Source organism: Ammospiza caudacuta, chromosome 15 (genome assembly GCF_027887145.1).
Source record: "Ammospiza caudacuta isolate bAmmCau1 chromosome 15, bAmmCau1.pri, whole genome shotgun sequence".
Taxonomy (NCBI): Eukaryota; Metazoa; Chordata; class Aves; order Passeriformes; family Passerellidae; genus Ammospiza; species Ammospiza caudacuta.
The window spans coordinates 8543545-8558590 of NC_080607.1; the positions used below are offsets into that span (position 1 = coordinate 8543545).

The 15046-nt window shown below is 44.2% G+C and overlaps 1 protein-coding gene across 1 annotated transcript in view; it reads left to right on the forward strand.

Annotated features, from left to right (window-relative positions):
* The window catches only part of PTPRT (protein tyrosine phosphatase receptor type T), a 489127-nt gene that overhangs the window by 456609 nt on the left and 17472 nt on the right, over positions 1-15046 (forward strand). Inside the window, exons 22-28 of the mRNA XM_058814983.1 lie at positions 459-495; positions 1736-1833; positions 3557-3673; positions 4978-5132; positions 7839-7974; positions 9115-9264; positions 13514-13687. Of these exons, the coding sequence (XP_058670966.1) occupies positions 459-495; positions 1736-1833; positions 3557-3673; positions 4978-5132; positions 7839-7974; positions 9115-9264; positions 13514-13687 (867 nt within the window). The remainder of the gene's footprint in view (positions 1-458; positions 496-1735; positions 1834-3556; positions 3674-4977; positions 5133-7838; positions 7975-9114; positions 9265-13513; positions 13688-15046) is intronic.

A 15046-nucleotide genomic window follows, 5' to 3' on the forward strand; every position in this document is an offset into this window, starting at 1 on the left:
TAAGTCACAGCAAAAGGAAATGTTTAGAATAGTTTCTTGAAAAGATAAAATATGCCCTAGAATTTTCACAGAGACAAATTCATACCTTTCTTCTTTTCAAACAAGAAGATGCCATATTTTGCCTATCTGTTTTCAGTGTTACCCTCAGGTAACTCAAGATTTGTGTTTCTTTGTGGAAATTGTTTGAAAGTACCCCATTCCTGTCTTATCTTTGGCAAGAAGAGATTGTGTTATTCATCTGAAAGAGATGCCCTTACTTAAAATCTCTTAGGGCCAGCCCCTTCATTCATTCATTCATTCATTCATTCATTCATTCATTCATTCCATAACCAATTACTTATAATATATTACATAATTATACGCTGTCCAGGGGGCAGTGGAAAGTATCAAATCCCTGGTGGGCTTTGTCTGAGCTGTGATTTCACAGACACTCATCTATTTCATTTTTTTTTTTCCAGGGGTACCATCGGCCTCGCCATTACATTGCAACTCAAGGCAAGTTCACTCTTGTATGTCTAAATATTTGTAAACCCACTTCTGGTTTACACTGTTGTAGGAGCTTTTTGTGGGGTGACATCATCTGTTTTGGGGAACATCTGAAAATTTGTTATATAGGTATCACTGAAGGGGTGTCAGGACAGATAAAGGTGATACAGAGACTCCATCATCAGAAGGCATGAAAAGACACTTTATTATTAGAAATTCACAGTTCTTATAGAAACAATTGTGGACCTAAGACCTGATTGGCCTTTAGGAATCTTCTCTCACCTATTGGTCAAGAAGGGACAGCTCCTTCTTGTAAACATCTTTGACAAACAGAGATTGCCTGCCAGGTGTAGAGATTGAGATAATAATTGTTTTAATTCTGTCTCTGAGCTTTCTCACAGCTTCCCAGGAAAATCCTGGGAGAGCTGTGTCTCTCTCTGCTCAGAGGATATGTGATTACTACATATGGGCAAAAGAGGGAAGGATATAGAATTTTCCAAGATCTTTATGGCACTCAGAGTTAAGACCTCAGCTGCAGGAATAGAAAATGCCACAGACTTAGAGGTGGCAGCACAGCCTAGAATGTGTCATTTGTGCATGAAATATGAAAGGACAACTACAGGGGACTCTGTGGGTCTTGGGTTTACCCTGCTTGAGGAGGGCAGTGTGAATAAGCAGCGACTGATGAGCCTTTGAGGGGAGCTAGTAAGAAATGCATTTGAATATCACCTTCTGTAAGTCACCTGAAGAGTTTATGATAAGAAATAAAGTCAGGGAGAGGCTCTAGGCTGACAAACCTCTTGTGGGCATTGGTTGGTTGGCTATTGGAACCTGAAATTTTTATGGGGGAAGCTTCAGAAAAGAGCTAATTTCTGCATGTTTCCTTCCTCCTTCATAATTAATCAGCATTGAACTGTGAAATGGTGTGCTGCATCAGGTGTGAGTTACAGCACAGCCTTTATACAGCTTCAGTGTGGGGTACATCCTTGTCCCGTCACACATACAGTTACCTACTGGGGCCATCCTTCTGTTGCCACCATGGAACCTCAAATAGCTGCTGTGAGGAAGGGTCTGACCTCCCAGAGAGCTCAGGCTGTGCGTGTCTGTAACCCTGAATGGCACAGGGATGCTCTGAGAGACAGCAGGATCCTGAGGGAGCAGCACAATGGCTGGAGAGCAGCTGGAAGGGGTTATTGGCATTCCATGCACTCTCTTGAGATGTCCTTTTTTGTCTTCTCTCCTGCCCCAGGGCCGATGCAGGAGACAGTGAAGGATTTCTGGAGAATGATTTGGCAAGAAAACTCTGCGAGTGTTGTCATGGTCACCAACCTGGTGGAGGTGGGCAGGGTAAGGTGCCACTGCCAATGTGTGAAACCAGACCAGGGCTGGCTTTAACACAGAGCTGCTGCTCAGGAGAGCTCAGCAGCACAATGCCTTTTGCTTCCTGCAGGAAGGGAATTAATTCAGCCACTCTGGGTTTTGTAGTACCTAGCTGCTTCCCTTCTAGCCTAATAAGGATGGTGTTCCTGCTGTAAGTCTGGGCTTTGGCACTGTTATACACATTTGTGCTAGCTCAGAGGCTGTCTCCTTCCTCAGTACAGAAGGAAAAATGTACTTCTGTAATAGTTATTCCTTGTCTGATGATTTGAATACACCTCTAAAAATCCAGAGGAGGGAGGATATGTGACTGGTGCTCCAGCTACCAAAAGACCTCTTTGCATGAGAGTCCAAACCTGGAGTTCCTGAGGTCACTGTTCCTGGGCGTTGAGGTTTTTGTGGATCCTGGGACCACCCAGCAGTGTTGGCCTCCTAAACAGCCACCAATTCCCTCTCCTGCACTGACCTGGAGCAGACATCCCTGTGTCAGCACAAGGCAATTCCCAAAGCCCATCATGGGGCCAAACAGGGATAAATCAAAAGGTGTGGGCTGGACCTCAGGAAATAAGAAGGCAGGATGTCTGGGGTGGCTTTTCCCAGCATGGTTTTTGTTTTAGAGATGTTCTCAGCCAGAAACCGGAGTTCTTAAAAAAATTTGTCCTGATGTTTGTCACTTTCCATTGCTTTGGTACTAAGAAAAATTTAAATTCTCATTTACTCAGAGCCATTAGTAATTCAGCTGCTTTGTGTTTGATTTCCCTTAGATCTCATGGTTGAATGCCAGCTGCTTCTGTTCATTTATTACTGTTTATTCTATTTTACCTTCTACTGACACTTCAGTTCTGAATAAATGCCTCTGTGTAAAAGAAAAAAAAAAACTCAAACAACAAAAAACCCACAACAAACCTACATTAATCATATTTAATATTTATAAAACCCCTTTCAATTATGACTGGAACTGGAACATGAAGCCTGCTTTGCTGCAGCTAATTGCTTCAGGTTTAGGTATTGTTCCACTCTTCATGCTAGAGCATTTAATAACCTGATAGTCTTTGTTAGCCTAAATATCCCTTCTGGAGCTTCACAGCCTTGCTTTTATTTCTTTTTGGTGGTTTTGCACGTGGCACCTAGAACTGGCTAAGCTGGGATACGTTTACCTGCTCAGGAGATTTCTCTCTTGAGCTTTCGCTGAAGCCTGTCACAGCTGGTAAAATGCCAAGTTTGTGTCCACATCTGATAAAGAAAGCTCAGAGTCAAACAAATTTAGTGTCTCAACATGTATCCCACAATCCCCATGAACTGAAATTCTTTGGTTAAACAGAGAGAGGTGAGAATTACAGGAGCAGTAGCAAAGATTTTTCTCAAAAGGGATGGTGGTGGTGACTGTCAGGTGTTCTGTACATCTGATATGGGCCAGACATGTATGGAAATTCAAAGAAGATTTAAAAAAATAAATCTAAATGCATCCTTTGCATTTGTATGGACAACAAAGGGAACATTAAAAGAGTCCTGCCTGTGGTTTCTATGTATGGTAAAGGAATTTTGATCTAATTTATACAGTTAATTTTGGCAACTCAGCACATCAGAAAAAAAACCAATTTTCATTGGCTCCGGCTTGAAAGAGGAGGAAAATGTAGGTCAGCTGTGACTCAAGTTGAACTAGTTCCTCTCAATATTTTCCTTCTGCCCCCAGGTGAAGTGTGTTCGGTACTGGCCAGATGACACAGAGGTCTATGGAGATATTAAAGTCACATTAATTGAGACAGAGCCACTGGCAGAGTACGTCATACGCACCTTCACTGTCCAAAAGGTAAGGAGGTCTTCAGGCAGCTGGGCTTGTGACACACTTCATTTGTGTTCAGAAACTCTGGGAAGCACATCCAGAACGCTCTTGGAGGTGGGAGCTGTGTTATTTGGACAGGCTTCACTTCAGCAAACTCAGATTTTTGACAGGCATTCCATTTTTGGACAAATGATTTTACAGGAACATCTTGATGCAGCCACGAAAGTAGAATCCACAGTGCATAAAGTTTAACTGCATCCAAAAGGCAGCAGATAGCTGATGGTATGCCAGGAATAATAACTGCCTTGTTTCACAGTGGCAAATGGCAGAGGAAAAAAGGTACCACTTAAGCTGATGCCAGATAGGATCCCCTTTCATCAGAAATGAGAATATAATAAGAGCAAGAGTATAAAAACTACCCCCAAACCAGCAGGATTTGGAAGATTTTGTTACTTGTAATTAGAAATTGGAAGTCTAAGTGTCATAGTATTCCAGGTCTGTCCAAATTACTTTCCAAACACTCAGTAAGTGGTTTTAAAGCCTTTCCAGAATTCTTGCTCAATGAACTTCAGTCACACTGGGAATATTGTTTCAGTTTTCTGATACACCAACTCCATATTTCATTAAATCATTGAAAAACTTGGTGGGAAATGCTAATGCCAAAATCTGACAGGCTAGAGGAGCTGCTGCTGGATTCCACCCACATTTCCTGTACTATGAAACACAGCTGACCCAGTGTTGTGGGTTACTCTTTGCAGGGCAGATGAAGGTGTTATTTTCCAGCAACATGATTTTAAAGATGTGTTGATACCAACAACTTGCTTTCTCTAGAAAAGATGGTTCTGGGTACCAACTCCTGCTCTTTTCACTGCCAGCAGCATCTCAAACTGAGAATTTTTGGCAGCAGGTGGCAAAAAATCTGCTGTTACCTGGGGCATACCCACTCTTGGCATGTTCATTCCCCAGGCTCTTGCTTCAATGCCTCAAAGAGGATTTAAGAGTGAATTTGTGCTGGTTTATGGCTGTAGGTAAACCCAGCCATGGAGTGCTAGGGCTGAGGTCACCCTGATGAGGTGGGTGTGAGCTCTGAGACCACAGGTTGGAACTGAAAACCTGTACCCACCTTCCCAGCCCTGAGGTGAGTGTTACCCACTGGGAGCTGGAATTTGGCTGGAAATGTTCTTTAGAGTGAAAAGCAGCTTGGGACACATTTCCATGCATAGTGAGAGCTCAGTGCTCGTTATCGCTCTGCACGAGGGAAGGCAGCAGGGAGCAGGATATGCTGACTGGAGTCTGATGGGACAGAAATAGAGGCTGTGTTGTCTCCTCAGAAAGGCTACCATGAGATCCGGGAGATTCGGCAGTTCCACTTCACCAGCTGGCCGGACCACGGCGTGCCCTGCTACGCCACGGGGCTGCTGGGCTTCGTGCGCCAGGTCAAGTTCCTCAACCCCCCCGAGGCAGGACCCATCGTGGTGCACTGCAGGTAGGCCTGGAATAAACATGCATCACCTGTCATTCCTAACTTTGTTTCAGTGATCCCTGTTGGATTCTATGAAATTAGAGGGTTTTTAGGAAATGGTTAAAAAAGTATAGGCTTCAGACTGAAGTTTTGTTAGCATTGCAAATACAGCAGAAAAGTTTCTCAAGCAGTAGAGCATACATGACAAATAACAATAGGCCTCTGTAGAATTGGCTTATGGATGGCAACAAGGTTATTTAATGTATATCTTTAGAAGGTTAGCATGAATAGAGCTCTGTTCTCTGTCTCTTATGAACCAGTCTTTGTTTTAACTACCATTACGTGTGTTTTATAAGATTGGATAGAATGCTTGTCAATATGTGTTGTTCTACCTATGATTGGCTGAAATCTAGACTGAGATGGTTTTATGTCATCTTGTAATACTCTGCTTTCCCTGACATTCCCTGTGGATCAGCGAGCTGTTAACATCCCGTCTCCATTGTCTAACAATGTCCTGAGACTGATGTGCTGAAAATAAAAAAAAAAGCTCTTCACTGGTCTGGTTTGTCCAGTGTTGTCCATATCTGGACGTAACTGCCACGGCAAGTGGGTTCTTTTGTAAAACGTGAGTTCCTGACCCTTGCAATCCCCACCTGGTATCAATTAATTTCCTTGTTAAGCTCTAATCACAATGTATGATCTTTGCTAACTACATTTCTAACTTAACCCCTTGATTCATTTAAGCTCTTAATTAAAACATATCGTTTTCACTATTTCACTTGCATTCCTAGCTCAGCCCCTTGACTCATCACCTGGAAACAAACATTTTTCTTCCCTAAAGTGGCAGATCTGGAGCCAAGCTGGCATGAGTTGGAGATGATGGGAGTAGGTCAGCATTGAAGGCCTCACCTGGTCTGGTGGAAGGCGTCCCTGCCCGCAGCAGGGGAGTTGGAACTACGCCATCTTTAAGGTCCATTCCAACACAGACCATTCCATGATTTTATGGTTTTATGGTCTGAAATATTTGTCTGGCTGAGCCTGGCTGACAGCCCTTGGGCACCTTGGCTTCCTGAAAGCCCAGGAGTTGGGTGAGAATCTCAGATTAAAAACTTCCAGCTAGCAAAATTCCAGTGGCTTCCAGCTGGCAAATAAAAGGAGTTAAATTACTTCAAATTCTACAAAACCAGAGTTTGGGTTTGTACTAGCAGCTGTGTCTGCAGGGCTCTGGGTATGTGTGAGCTAAAGATGTGGCTTGAGCACAAGGCTAGAGAGCAGAGCTGGCTGTCCCAAAAATCTCACCCCTAATCCATTCCATCCACAAGGAACTGCCTCTAGTTCCCACTCTGTGTCTTGAGAAAGACAGAAAAAATACATCCCACAACTACTTTAAAAAGGAAAATCAATTAAATCTCATTTTTTCTAAGCAGTTTTGGATTGGGTGGGTGTTTTGTTTTGTTGGATTTTTTTTTTTTTTTTAAGCAAGCAGTGAGTCAGTTTTATAATCAAGTAAAGCTAAGCCTGAGGAGTTGGCAGAAGAGATTTCATTTACAGCTGAGGGCCTGAGTTTGCTGCTTTGGTGCCATGGTATGGGGCTGGCCCTGGAAGGTGTCTGAACCTGACTCATTGTCACCAAGAAAGCAAGGAGAGATTTTTCATCCTTCCCATTTTAATGAATAAATGCCATTTCCTCTACGTTATTTATCTGCTTTTGAATTTTAATGAGTTGCTTTAAGTGGTAATTACCAAATTCTCCCCACTGATGCCTGGCTGGATAATATCACTGTTCGATATTTATGAAGTGCCAGGATCCTCTAAATATAGAACTGTTAAAACTATTTGTTAAAATTCTGAAAAGCTGAGAGATAAAGGGAGAGGAAATGCCACTTATTCATTAAAATTCTGCAAATGAAAAATATCTTCTCACTATTCAGCAGTTGATTAATCTGGTCCATTAATTTATGGTCATTCATATCTCCTTGCTTTCGGCTCTGGTGGAGTTTTCAGTGCAGCTGAAGTTTCCTTGGTTTGAGCAGAGTTCTGCTTCCTTCAGAGTAATGTGAAGAGACTTCTTCTCTCTCCATCCTTCACACCTAAGCAGCTTGGCTGATTTCCCAGAGGGGAAGGAGGACACGATGACAACAGAGTTTTGCAGGAGATGGCCCCGTTCTCACAAGCAGTGGGGAGCTCTGAGCTGAAGGGTTCCAGCAGCCTCCAGCTCCTTTCTCTGAGATTTACAATCCATAACTTCATGACTTCAAATTACCCTCCTCAGGATCCAAACTCCTCAGGATTCCAAAGGGAAAAAAAGTGTTTGAGGTAGAGGACTGAGCTCCTTGCATCATGCCCACAGGGGTAAACGTATGCATGCCTTCTAGAGAGTCCCAGGGAAGGAAATTTCTGGAATTGTGTCTGTTTGCAACCTGGAGGCTGCTCTCGCCTGTGTGATGAGAGGTGTGCAGGTGACCTGACCTGTGAAATAAAAGTGAGTATTTTTGCAATATTTTGTTGATGTTCAATAACACAAAGCTTTTGTTTCTGCTTCCCTTTCAAGAAGTACTATTTCCCCTCATTCTCTTAAATCCTACAACAGAAAAATGAATCCTGCAGGGATCAGGAGCAGCTCCCAGGAGGAGACAGCAGTGTGTGCTGCTGTTATTCTCTCCTCCACAGAGCCCTGCCTCTCCACAGCCCCTTGGTCACACAGATCCTCCTGTTTTTTATCTTTTGCAGTGCTGGGGCCGGGAGGACAGGGTGCTTTATTGCCATTGACATCATGCTGGACATGGCAGAGAACGAGGGCGTGGTGGATATATTCAACTGCGTGCGAGAGCTGCGCTCCCAGAGGGTCAATTTGGTGCAGACAGAGGTGGGTGCCAGCAGCTCTCCCTGCTCCAGTGATGCTTTCCTGTCAGCTTCTCTGCCCAGCAATTCATGAAGCCAACACTGGCTCGCTCTGTGCCTTGATTATGCAGAGCTTTTGGTGGCCAGACATGCCCAGATTTTCACTGAATCAATTCACTGGCGGCTACTCGGGGCCTCCAAGACAGGAGGGCAAACCTTGGAGTTGAGGTCTGTGCATTGCTGATTAATTTTATTCTCATAGTAGGAAAAAAAGAGCTCCTGAAGCCTCTCATGACTCATTCATAGGAACACTGCAGGCCCCAGTAGTACCTAGTGTGTATCAATTACAAGCTAAGCAAACAAGATGTCTTTGGTTCAAGCTTTGGGTGCTGATTAAGCAAGGTGCTCCATCACACAGTGTCTGGCAGCTGCACAGACTCCTGTGGAACCGTTATCCTGTTGCACAGGTTTTATGCGTGTCCCTTAACCCCTTCCCTTCCTGAGGGACAGAACAGCCCCCCTGGAACAGACAGGGGCTGTTAACTTTGTTGGACTTCCCATATTTCATTTATGGAAAGAGTTTTACCCAGAATACCCAGAATAAACCTGTTAGTTCTGTACCATTGTGCCAGAGAAAGCTAAATTGAATATTATCAAAAATTTCTTCATTTAAAGGGTTGTCCAGCCCTGGCACAGCTGCCCAGAGCAGTGGTGGAATCACCATCCCTGCAAGGATCTAACAGACATGCAGATGTGGCACTTGGGGATATGTTCAGTGGTGAATTTGGCAGTTCTGGGCTGTACCCAGTGATCTTAGAGGTCTTTTCCAGCCTACACAATTCTGTGATTCTCTGGTGTTGTTGGAGGTGACCACTGCCTGTGGACAGAGAGGCTTTACACCCTGATCTCCTCCTCAGCCCACCCCCATTTTGTCCCAACATTCCTGAGAGTGCCAATTCCCCATTTTCCTTGTAAATCCGAAATGAACACGTGAGACCTCACATTCAACGATGGCTGAAATATGCTCACAAAGCTGTCACACAGCACACTGTGTAATTTGTCTCCACGTGAAACAGAGCCAAATATGCATATTGGGCATGACTTAAGAAAAAACAAAGAGTGATATTTCATGATCTGTGTTAAAAATGTGCTTTCAATATTTCAGGAGCAGTATGTGTTTGTCCATGATGCCATTTTGGAGGCATGTCTCTGTGGCAACACAGCCATTCCAGTCTGTGAGTTCAGATCCATATATTACAACATCAGCAGACTGGATCCACAGACCAATTCCAGCCAGATAAAAGATGAGTTTCAGGTAATTTCATATGTCTCAGTCACTGCAGTTGGTGCATTGAAGGTGTTTAATCAATTTCTGTGTGTTTCTTTGTGATTTCCAGCAGAGCAAACAAGGGGGACACTGAGCCAAGGTCTGATTTCAGTTGGTTTTTGTTGTTGTACTACTGGGTCAGGCAGAAATTTGTTTTTGAGCATGGACTATTCAGCCTTCAGCAAGGAAAAAATTGTCCTCATCACTCCAGTAGAGCAAGGGTACTAATTTTCACACATAATGTTGTACTTATTTTAATGAGTATTGTGTTGTTCGTTTCCTTCCATAATTTATACAGAAACATTTATGCCTCAAGGTGCCTTATTATCCATTCTTGCGGCTCATATGGTGCTTCCAAGCTTTGACAATCAACTTGTTGACAACCTTCCATACAGGAGAGAGAGGGAGCTCAGTGAGCACTATTTTGGCTATTGCTAATTTTCAATTAAATGTGAATGAATCAGTTCACTGCAGTTGTTTTGCCAGGTACCTGGTGATGACACCCAAAATAATGGACAGCAGAACTCACAAGTGCTCCATTAATGCTCTTTGCCCGGGACAAGCAACAAAATAGGGGCCCCTCCTTTGTTTCCTGTCCCTGTTGCTTATCCCACCCTGGTAAATGGGCTGGGGACACTCCAGCCATGGGCCCTGTGCAGTTGTTCCTCTCACAAAGTGGAGAATTCACCCAGAATTCTGAACACTGAACTGACTTTTCCAGTCTTATTCCCTATGAATCTATAATTCTTTACTGTGAGGTTGCTCAGGCCCTGGCACAGGGTGCCCAGAGCAGCTGTGGCTGCCCCTGGATCCCTGGCAGTGCCCAAGGCCAGGCTGGACAGGGCTGGGAGCAGCCTGGGACAGGGGAAGATGTCCCTGCCCATGGCAGGGATAGAATAGAGGGGCTTTAAAATCTCTCCCAAACAAAAACATTCTGTGGATCTGTGATTTTGAGCCAACATCAGTGTAGGGAAAAAACATGTGGGGAATTGCAGCAAGGTGAGTTTGACAGGAAAGAAACAGACATCTACTATTTGTTGAGGCTACTCATAGTCAGAGTGAAAAGGTGGAGATTGCTTTAATTGCTTTTCCTCTCCCAGGAAAGTGTCTTTTGCAGCAAGAGAATGTCTTTTGGGATCCCCAGCCTGAGTCAGAGGCCTCTTTTCCTCCCTCTCTATGTACAGGGAGAATGTGTGTCTTTTATCTGAAGCCTTACAGGGAATCATCAGGTTTGGTACAGTGAGATAAAGAATGTGGATCCCAACTGATGGCAGCTCAATTAAAAAAAAGATCTGGTTCTATCAAGTGATAGCAGGCCTGTAAAAGTGTTTTTGGTTTGACATGGAGTCAGAGCCGAACTTCATCAAATGCTGTTTAAAAAAAACACTATTAAAAACTCAGCCACCGCTTGCTGGGTGTATTTTGTCATGATATGAGACAGGATTTGTCACCTCTGTGCTTGTTCTTTTGAGCTGCCAGGGGCTGGCAGCTCCTGTGGGAAGGAACTGCTCCACTGTGCTTTGCATAAGAGGTTCAGTGTCTGTCTTGCTGTAGGATCTATTTTTACAGGATTTTGGCTCAGAGCGTTCCTCAGCCCTGATTGTCTGGATTTAATGCAAAAGCTGCTATCTCTGCTGCAATCTTTAGCAACCAGTTGATATAACTATAGATCTGTGCTTGCAGTTTGTGGTATTTAGGTCCCACTGGCCCTGAGGAAAGGCTGGATGTATTTCTCATGTTCTACATGTTGTCTGGACACACAAAGCTCACTCTGGAGAGTTTTTGTAATTTGAATCAGTACAGGAACAAGGGAGAGAGGGGAGCAGCATAAAACAGGCAGGAGTAAATCACTAGCAAGTCACCTGCCTGATTATCTGCACTGTCAGAGATCTGAGATTTCATGTTGTTTCCCCAGCCAGACTCCCTGCTTTCCATCTCCAGGCAATGCAGAACCTGAATAATTTAGAGCAACTATATTATTTCAAGTTTTATACTTTGACACATTCTTTTATCTTGGATTGTTTGACCTTCCTCTTTTCTTCATTCATAACCTCTCTGTGGCAGAAGTCCAGCTCTCCTTAAGTTTGGGTTTTTTTATTTGTTTTATTGGCCCCTAAATATTTTGTATTCTTCTGGCTGCAGAGAGTTCACTGTAGGACTCCATGGGCTTTGCTCAGGAAGGGCAGATGCAAAAGTGGAAATACAATGACATCAGATAGCCATTGATCTACCACCACTTAAGCACTGGTGCTAAGATGCATTTACTTTGATTTCTGAGTTTTGATCCTTGCTGACCAACCTGGACTGGTTTGTCAGGAGGCCTCCACAATGGGGAACACAAAAGTAAAATAGATTTAAAGAAACACAGTTTGTCAAGTTGTGGAAAAGGCAGATAACAGTCAAAGACTGACAGCAAGGCCCCAGAGATTAGGGATGACTATGTAAGTGAAGCATCCTATGTGTCACTTCAAAAGGAAAGTAGCAATCTAAGTAATATATAAAACAAATAGACTTTTCTGTTCAAAAAACCCTCAAAATGACATTTTATCTGAGGTTTTTATAAGATAAGTCAGTAGTTTGAGGAATCACCAGAGGCTCTGAACACTCTGCTGGGTGTACAGGGTACAACGGCACAGGATCCACTTGAAGAGGGGAAGGATTTGTGCTTCCACCCTAAGGATGGTAAAAACAGGAGGATGTTCCACTCCATCACCAGCTCAAAGCTGCATCTTATACCTGTGGCACCCATTTCCAACCTCTAGGAAAGAGCAGGAATGTTATCTAGCTGCTCTGTGGGTTTAGAGCTGGAAATGTTTGGGAGGTGTATAATGCTTTCAGTTTATCCTGGAGCTAACAGTGTTTGGGAGAGTACCTCAGGACAATTTGCAAAACACAACGTGTTACAACAGCCACAAGCTCCTTAGTTCTTCTTCCTTTTTATCTCTGGGATGCCAAATGTTCTGAAGCTGAGTAACACAGAGTCCCCAGGCAAGTGCAAAGGAGAGCAAAAACCAGGCCTTATTGCAAAAACCAGGCCTTTATTGCAAAAACCCAGCCTTTCTAAGCAGTTACCCCATAATCAGTTACATCCTATTTAAGCACAACAAATGTAATTCAACCAACCCTCATAAACCACAATGTGAGCACTTGATGGTTCTATAACTTGTTTTTCTACCTCTAATTCAGCTGAGTCACTTTCCCATAGCCCTTTGCTGCTTAGCTGAAGGCCTGAGCCATGAATTTATAAGGCTAACAAGGCCCTTATTTTATAAGTTTTTACCTATATGCAACAGCCAAAGCCCTGCTACTCTGAGTCCCTTTAAAACAAACATATTGTGCATATGGCAGCACTGACACAACCAGAGCACACAGCCTCAGGCTGCACCAAGGGAAATACAGGTTGGAGATTGGAAAAAAAGTTTTTCATGGGATGAGTGAAAAAGTTCTGGAATGGCTGCCCAGGGAGGTGGTGCCCTGGGTGTGTTTAACAAAGCCTGGATGTTCTCAGGGCTTTAGCTGGTCACAGTGACCCTGAGATGTGTTAGAAAGTCTCTTTTCCCAGGCTGGTGGTCAAAGGAGTCAGAACTCTTCAGTTCTTGTTCTCAATTCTTTCTCTGGCCTGCCAAGGTCCGTTCAGCGGGTCAGACAGAGGCACTCAGCCCACTCCTGGGGCGGTGTTATCTTTTTATACTAAAAACTACATGTACAATATTTGCTATAACTTCCCTATAGCTGTCACCTATGTTAGACAGTGAGCTTCTACCTTAAACCAATCCAAAAGTGCCAACATCACAGCAGAAGATGGAGGCCAAGAAGAAGAAGGAGAGAGGCTGGACACACCCAGATTCCTCCATCTTGCCCCAAGCCCCCATTCTAAAAAACCAAAAAAATCTATTTTTCACCCTGTGATAAATTCACTATCATTCTACTTAAACTCTTTTGACTTGTAATTCTTCATATAAAGGTTGGTAATTGTTTTTCCATGGGTCAAGATCAAGGGCACAGGGGTCTTTGGGCTCTGTGCCAAGGTGTCTGAGCCCCCTGGGCAGGGGTTCCAGGGCAGCCAGAGGAATGTCCTGGGTTCCAACAGGACGTGGCACTGGGTACCAGGGTATTATTGAGGGGTTGGGGCTGGGTGGGACTCAATGATCTTGGAGCTCTCTTCCAGCCTGGTCATTCTGTGACTCTCGGAGGTGACCTGCAAGGCGCTCAGGCTGTTTGTGTCCTTGTTTCCCAGACGCTGAACATCGTGACGCCGCGGGTGCGGCCGGAGGACTGCAGCATCGGGCTGCTGCCGCGCAACCACGACAAGAACCGCTGCATGGACGTGCTGCCGCTGGACCGCTGCCTGCCCTTCCTCATCTCCGTGGATGGCGAGTCCAGCAACTACATCAATGCTGCACTCATGGATGTAAGCACTGCTCTGCACACCCAGCGTGGCCTAACATGGGGTTATTCCCTCTCATGATGCTTGTCTGGTCTCAGGGCTTCTGCTGGTCAGAGTAACCCTGAGATGCATTAGAAAGTCTCTTTTCCCAGCCTGGTGGTCAAAGAGGGAGTCAGAACTCTTCAGTTCTCGTTCTCAAGGTTGTTTATTGTTTCTTATCTATAAAATTCTTTCTGTGGCCTGCTGAGGTCCGTCCAGCGGGTCAGACAGAGGCACTCTGCCCATCCTTGGGGTGGTGTTATCTTTTTATACTAAAAACTATGTGTACAATATTTACCATAACTATCCAATACCTATCACCTATGTTAGACAGTGAGCTTCTACTCTAAACCAATCCAAAAGTGCCACCATCATAGCAGATGATGGAGGCCAAGAAGAAGAAGGAGAAAGGCTGGACATGCCCCAATTCCTCTATCTTGCCTCTTAAACCTTTATTTTAAAAACCCCAAAAAATCTATTTTTCACCCTGTGACAAACTAATTATGATTCTACTTAGAATTTAGTGGCTTGCAGATCCTCACATAAGGTTGGTAATTTGCTCCATGGGTCAAAATCAAAGTCACAGGTGTCTTGGGCTCTGTGTCAAGGTCTCTGAGCCCCCTGGCAGGGTTTGGGCAATCCAGGACAGCCAGAGGGATGTCCTGAATTCCGACATTCTTGGAGAATGGATCTAAAGAAAAAAAACTTATTTAGCTGTAATTTCTGAGTCTGGTATCTCCAAATCGGGCAAAGCACATGAATTTTCTCTTTGTCACCAAAATATGTCCTCCAGAGTATGGTTATCCCAGGGAAGTGATCACAGCACCAGCCTGGCAGAGTTCAAGAGGCTTTCAGACAAAACTTTTGGGCACTTTTGGGGATGGTGCTGTGCAGGGCCAGGAGTTGGGCTCCATGATCCTTGAGGGTCCATTCCAACCCAGCATTTTCTGTTACATGCTGTTATTCTGTGATCACACAACCTAGTGCTGCACCACATTGATAGAAATTTTTTGGCAAAGGCATTCCTCATTGTGCAGTCTGAGGCTGGATCACAGAAAGGCAGATGCACAAAAACATGGGGGAACAGCTCTTCCCATACATTGGTTTTGTATCCACTGGGGGGACAGCTCTTCCCATACATTGGTTTTGTATCCATTGGGAAGAGAAATGTTTGCCAGGTCAGCTGTTTGACGAGGATAATTTGCAGTGTGGAGCGAGTGATTGATATGATCTTATGCAGTTAAGAATGTGGGAGTGCAGGGATCAAATGTGCGAAATATTTTCAGGCTAAAGGATGTGAGTTGAGCTGATGTGACTCTGTCCGAAGGCGTTTTCCCTCGCTTT